The sequence below is a fragment of the Priapulus caudatus genome, unplaced genomic scaffold (assembly GCF_000485595.1).
Source record: "Priapulus caudatus unplaced genomic scaffold, Priapulus_caudatus-5.0.1 Scaffold5801, whole genome shotgun sequence".
Lineage (NCBI taxonomy): Eukaryota > Metazoa > Priapulida > Priapulimorpha > Priapulimorphida > Priapulidae > Priapulus > Priapulus caudatus.
Window position 1 is genome coordinate 1 of NW_014582862.1, and position 7,036 is coordinate 7,036.

General features: G+C 44.6%; 1 protein-coding gene across 1 annotated transcript; it reads left to right on the forward strand.

Moving 5' to 3' along the window:
• Positions 1-2,250: 2,250 nt before the first annotated feature.
• Positions 2,251-2,899, forward strand: LOC106820018 (alpha-1A adrenergic receptor-like; the record flags this gene model as incomplete). Its single annotated transcript, XM_014824576.1, has 1 exon — positions 2,251-2,899. A coding segment is annotated over one exon (649 nt), but the record flags the coding sequence as incomplete, so codon positions are not given.
• Positions 2,900-7,036: the final 4,137 nt, after the last annotated feature.

The following is a 7,036-nucleotide window of genomic DNA, read 5'->3' on the forward strand; positions in this document are numbered from 1 at the left end:
TATATATATCTACATAGACTATATACGTGACCTACATCACTATATATATATCTACATAGACTATATACGTGACCTACATCACTATATATATATATATCTACATAGACTATATTATACGTGACCTACATCACTATATATATATCTACATAGACTATATACGTGACCTACATCACTATATATATATATCTACATAGACTATATACGTGACCTACATCACTATATTAATATATAATATCTTACATAGACTATATTACGTGACTACATCACTATATATGAGTATATAGTCTAACATAGCTATATACCGTGACCTACATCGACTAATAGAATATATCTACATAGACATAACTATACGTGAACCTAACATACACCTAATATATTATACCCTCTACAATAGAACTATATACGTGAGCCTAACCTCACTATATATATTACATAGACTATATTACGTCGACCACATCATTATATATATATCTACATAGACTATATAATCGTGATACCTACATCACTATATATATATATTACATAGACTATATACGTGCCTTAAACCTCATATATATACTCTAACATAGACTATATTACGTGACCTACAGACACTATAATATTATCTACATAGAATAAATACGGTGACCTAAACCTATATATATATCACATAGACTATTCGTGACTACAAACACTTACTTATATCTAAAACATAGACTATATACGTTACCTAATCACTATATATAAAAATAAAATTCTACATAGCCTATATACGTGACCTACTCACTATATATATCTACATCATACTATACGTGACCTACAACACTTATATATATATCTACATAGACTACTATCCGTGACCTACAACACTATATAATCTATTCTACTATAGACTATATACGTGAGCGCTACATCATATATATATATCTACCATAGACTTATATAATGACCTAACTCATATATACGTGACTACATGCAGCTATATTTCTACATAACTATATACGTGACGGCTAACATCACTATATTATAATCTACATAGACTATATACTGACGCTACAAAACGACTTATATTATATTACATAGACTATATACGTGAACAACATCACTAATATATATATATATCATAACTAGACTATATACGTGACCTCCATCATATATATATATCTAACCATAGACTATATACGTGACCCTTACATCACTATATATATATCTACATAGACTATTATACGAAATAGAATAATCACTATAATATTAATAATTACATAGACTATATACGTGAGCTACACACTAATATTATATATATCTACATAGACTATATCCGGGATACCTACATCACTATATATATCCTACATGAAGACGATATACGTGAACTACAATCACTATATATATATCTAGATAATGACTATATACGTTTTATCTACATCACTATATAATATATCTACATAGATTATATACGTGACAATAAACATCACTTATATATACGTATCTAGATAGACTATATAAGTTTACTACATCACTATATAATATCTACACTAGGCTATATACGTTATTACCTACATCACTATATATATATCTCATAGACTAATAACGTGACGCTACATCACTATTCTATATCTAGTATATACGTTATACCTACATCACTATATATATATCTACATAGGCTATATACGTTATACCTACATCACTATATATATATCTACATAGGCTATATACGTGACCTACATAGGCATAAAGGCGAGCACGGTATAAGGCCGAAACCGTATACCAGCGAGGTATAATATTACATACGTCACATGCACACGTTCTGATTAGTTCTGAATGCGAAACCTGCGTCATGCATCCTGATGAACGAAACACGATATAAGGCTATAACAAAATATGAGCCATCATTACCCGCAAAATACCGTGAATTGCTGTAACAGCAGCCATCGTGGACATCGTAGTATAGCGATCTCCGCGCTGCGGCTAATCTTAAAAAGAGTGAAGGGGAGAGGGAGGGGGAGAGAGAGGGAGGGAGAGGGAGAGAGGGAGAGAGAAAAGGGGGAGAGAGAGGGAGAAAAAGAAAGAGGGAGAGAGAAAAAGAGAGAGTGGGGAGGGAGAGAGGGAGAGAGAGAGCGAGAAGGAGGGGAAGGGATACAAAAAGAGAGAAAGGGAGGAAGAGAGAGAGAGACACAGAGAAAGAGAGAGAGAGAAAGAGAGAGAGAGAGAGAGATACACACGCACGCACCTCCACCTACTCCATCCACTCACACACGTCCTCGCTTATTACAGGATCAAGTGGAGTCAGCCGTACGTCTGCATCTGGGAGCCGAGTTACAACCGCGAGTTCGTCGTCTTCGTCGGCGTCGTCGGCCACTACGTACCACTGTGCATCATGATCGTCTGCTACAGCCGCGTCGTCACCGTCGTACTGCGCAGGCGCGCCGTCGGCGCCGTCGCCACGACGAGCCGCGACAAACCGCCGGTGTCGACGACGTTGGCGATGGTCAGCTGTAGTTCGAACGAGCGGCGCGGCGGTCGCTCGCCGGCTGTCGGGGCCGCGCCGCCCGCCGTGCGGACTCTGCACGTGTTGCCATCTACCGGCAACGGCGGCGGATCGACGAGCGACGCCGACGCGCCGAGCGCCGTCGACACGGCGACGGCGGTAAACGCCGCCAGACGGCAGCGCAAGCGCGATCATGAGCGTCACGTCGCCGTCACCCTTGGTTACATCATCGCGCTGTTTCTCGTCTGCTGGGGTCCGTTCTACATCGTGTTTGACATCAGCGCCTGGGCGCCCGACCTCGTCTCTCCGGGGCTCTACACGTTCTGCTTCTGGTCGACGTATCTCAATTCGGCGCTCAACCCTTTCGTCTACAACTTCAGCAACCAGGAGTTTCGCGACGCGTTCAAGAAAATCGTACTGCTGCGCTGGCTGTGATTGGCTGGCGCAACCGCTGCTAGATGGCGCGGCGAGCGAGCGCGAATTTTTGTATATATATATATAACGTACGCGTGTGTGTGTGTGCCTGTGCGTGTGTGTAGACACACACACACACACACACACACACACACACACACACACACACACACACACACACACACACACACACACACACACACACAGACACATCTGCTCAGCTAAACACTCCCGGCTTTTTCTACCTGCTCAGCAGTCATGCAACTCACGCGTGCGTAAGCATGCATTAACTACGGTGTCACTTTGAAGTTGTCTAATCTCCACGCGTGCTGGCTCACGTTATGTAATAGAAGGCATGTCTAATCTCACGCGGGCCTCAGTTATGAAGGCATGCTTCTATGTCCGTATTAATAGAAGGATGTCTAAGCTCTCACGCGTTGGTGGCTCAGACGTAATTAATAGAGCATGTCCCTAATCTCAACGCGTGGTGAGCATCACGTATTAATAGAAGGCATGTCTATATCTACCGTGGTGGCTCACGTATTAAAGAGCATTGTCTAATCTCACGGCGTCGATGCTCACGTGATTTTAATAGAAGGCATGTCTAATCTCACGCGTGGTGGCTCACGTATTAATAGAAGGCATGTCTAATCTCACGCGTGGTGGCTCACGTATTAATAGAAGGCATGTCTAATCTCACGCGTGGTGGCTCACGGTATATAGAAGGCATGTCTAATCTCACGCGTGGTGGCTCACGTATTAATAGAAGGCATGTCTAATCTCAGCGCGTGTGGCTCACGTATAAATAGAAGAGCAGTGTCTAAATCTCACGCGATGCTGGCTCAACGTTTAATAGAAAGCGTGTCTAATACTCACGCGTGTGGCTCCGTATTAATTAGAAGCAATAAGATTAGAGAGCAGAATGAGAGAGGAAGAGAACGAGTATGAGAGGGAGGAGGGGAGAGGCGGTCAGAGAGGGGAGGGGGGAGGGGCGTGATTCAGTACGGATATAATTCCCGACGGTGATGGATATGTCTATATGTGATTTCACGAGGCTTTGTGGAGCGAATTATACACATGCACGCACACACACACACACACACGCACGCACGCACGCACGCACACACACACACGCGCGTGCACACACACACACACGAACACGCAAAACACCTATTTTTGTAATTTCACTAAAAACGAACATGTTTGTTATTAGAGCCCAATTAGCATCAGCAGCAGCAGAAGAAGCAGCTGTGACCTCTATTTGTTCTGTCGTAGTCGTAGATATAATAGGTACTTAATTACTATATGATTAGTTCCAAGAGATTTGCATTATTGCTGCGCTCAATGCACTTACTGGCAATTACCGCCATCCGCCAGTAATCCTGTGACGGAATGATGCGCTTATAGCTATACTATACCTAGGGTCCCTATATACAAGAGAGTTGCCGCCATGGACGAGTCGCGAAAACTATCGGTCACGTCGGTGGCGCTGGCGACATGTGTAGTTCCAAATGGATACGCACGGCTATGGCCGTAAGAAGTGTACAATTAAATTATCCATATAGGCCGCGAACGATTTGAGTTACATTTCTTAGCAATCTAGATACACATGACAATGTGCTTGGCTTATAAATCTCTGTCTAAAGTTTTGGTTTATTGAAGCACGATTAGTTACTAATTTATTTACTACGGAATATTGTACAGCGTATCATTACAGCGCTTACTATGCGGCAGCGGTGAGGAATCCAATTTGAAACACAAATGGCCCGTAAATCCTGAGTTGGCGCAACTCTCTTGTTATATAGGCCGCCCTAACTATACCTATTGCCCACGTATAACGACCTGTTCACTTGTCATTGTGATAACTAAACTCACTCACACGGTAAATGTTGTAGTTGTATGTTGTTGTTGCTTATTGTTGTGTTGTAGTTGCTTCATATTTAAATCTGTTGCGCCTTTGCAGGTATTTTAGTCACCGCGTTTGTGTCGCTTTTGAAGCGAAATAAAGCTTATATTTATGATAAAAGATATTATACGAGTGTATATGTAATCTGTTCGTGCCGTTCATTGTCGTTCATTCGTTCGCTAGTTCGTGCTTGCCAGCGTTCGTGCGTGTGGTCATTCGTTCATTCGTGCGTTCGTGCGAGCATCGTGTTCATTCAGTGCCGTCGCGTGCATATAGTGCGTTGCGTTGCCATCGTTCGTCCGTGCCGATCGTGCCATCGTTCGTGCGTCGCCGTAGCGTGCCATCGTTCGTCCGTGCGTGCGTGCCATCGTTCGTGTGTGCGTGCGTGCCATCGTTCGTGTGTGCGTGCGTGCCATCGTTCGTCCCGGGCGCTCGCGTGCCCATCGTTCGTCCAGTGTTGCGTGGCGTAGCCATCGTTCGGCCACGTGCGTGCGTCCATCGTTCGTCCGCTGCGTGCGTAGCCATCGTCCCCGCACTTCGTCGTGCGGCGTCGGTCATGCGTTCGTCCGTGCGGTGCGTAGCCATCGCTTCGGATGTGTCGTGACCGTGCCATCGTTCGTGTTGAGAGCGTGCGTCATGCGTGGTGTTGTGCGTGTGTGCGTGTGCGACTGGGCGTGCTGTGCGTGTGTGCGTGCGTGCGTGCGTGCGTGCGTCAGCACGTCTGTGGTTGATACTTTGTTGCCGTAAAATTGACGTCAGGATCATCAGTCAAGCTTATTTATAACAGACGTCTAATTAAGTCTAATTAAGTCTAATTAAGAGGAGAATCGCCCTACAAAGACGCGGCGAAGAATGAGCCAAGCGTCGAACACGGGCCACCTCAATAGTTAGTCTTATACGCAGGAGTCTTTACTTGGTAGACTACAACGTCGGCCGTGCGGTACAGAGATTCGTTGGGATCGAGCGGCGTTTACAGGGTACGGTTGTCGTCTGCGATATACTCATTGATCCACTTCATCCAGTTCCATCATTATTCCATTATTCCATTATCGCACAAATCGATGCACTTGTATCTTGTGTGTTCAGTAGGTGGCCGTCGTCACCCGGTTACCTAACCGACAGGCACCGTCGGGTAAATAACCGAACAGTATATTAATCAATTCCTCGCACTTCAAATAATGCGTCAGATTGTTTAGATGTGTGGATACGCTGTAATCCCGATAAGGCTAAAGCACCAACGTCAGTCAATATACGCGTACTCTGCCTACAGCTGAGACATCCTGAGGCTATATTCACTCTATGAATGATCGTTCTTTTTATAAGTGTAAATGTGCAGCAGCGTGCGAGTTTTTCGATGTACCTCTGTGTGTTGCCAGAGGAGCATATGAACAGCATTTACAGGATTAATGTTATCGAACATAATCAGGCGAAAGAGATCGAGAAACACTTAAAGACTTTGGGCTAGTAAATACATTTCGTGTTTATTTAGCATTATGTTTTTTTTATTGAGACGCTCCAAGTACGTGTGATCGTATAGACGGGTAGGTACAATCGACTGCCGACGTCCGTGTTTGCGTGTTGGTCCCGTGCCAGGGTGATGTATGACACGGACCGCATTTCACACACGTGCACGCGCGCACGTACGGACGCATTCACACACGTGCACGCGCGCACCGTACGGACGCATTCACACACGTGCACGCGCGCACGTACGGACGCATTCACACACGTGCACGCGTGCATGTACGGACGCATTCACGCACGTGCACGCGCGCACGTACGCACGCATTCACACACGTGCACGCGCGCACGTACGGACGCATTCACACACGTGCACGCGCGCACGTACGGACGCATTCACACACGTGCACGCGCGCACGTACGGATGCATTCACACACATGCACTTACGCACTTACGCACGCATTCACGCACATGCACGCGCGCACGTACGGACGCATTCACACACGTGCACGCGCGCACGTACGCACACATTCACACACGTGCNATATATATCTACATAGACTATATACGTGACCTACATCACTATATATATATATCTACATAGACTATATACGTGACCTACATCACTATATATATCTACATAGACTATATACGTGACCTACATCATTATATATATATCTACATAGACTATATACGTGATACCTACATCACTATATATATATCTACATAGACTATATACGTGACCTACCTCACTATATATATCTACATAGACTATATACGTGACCTACAA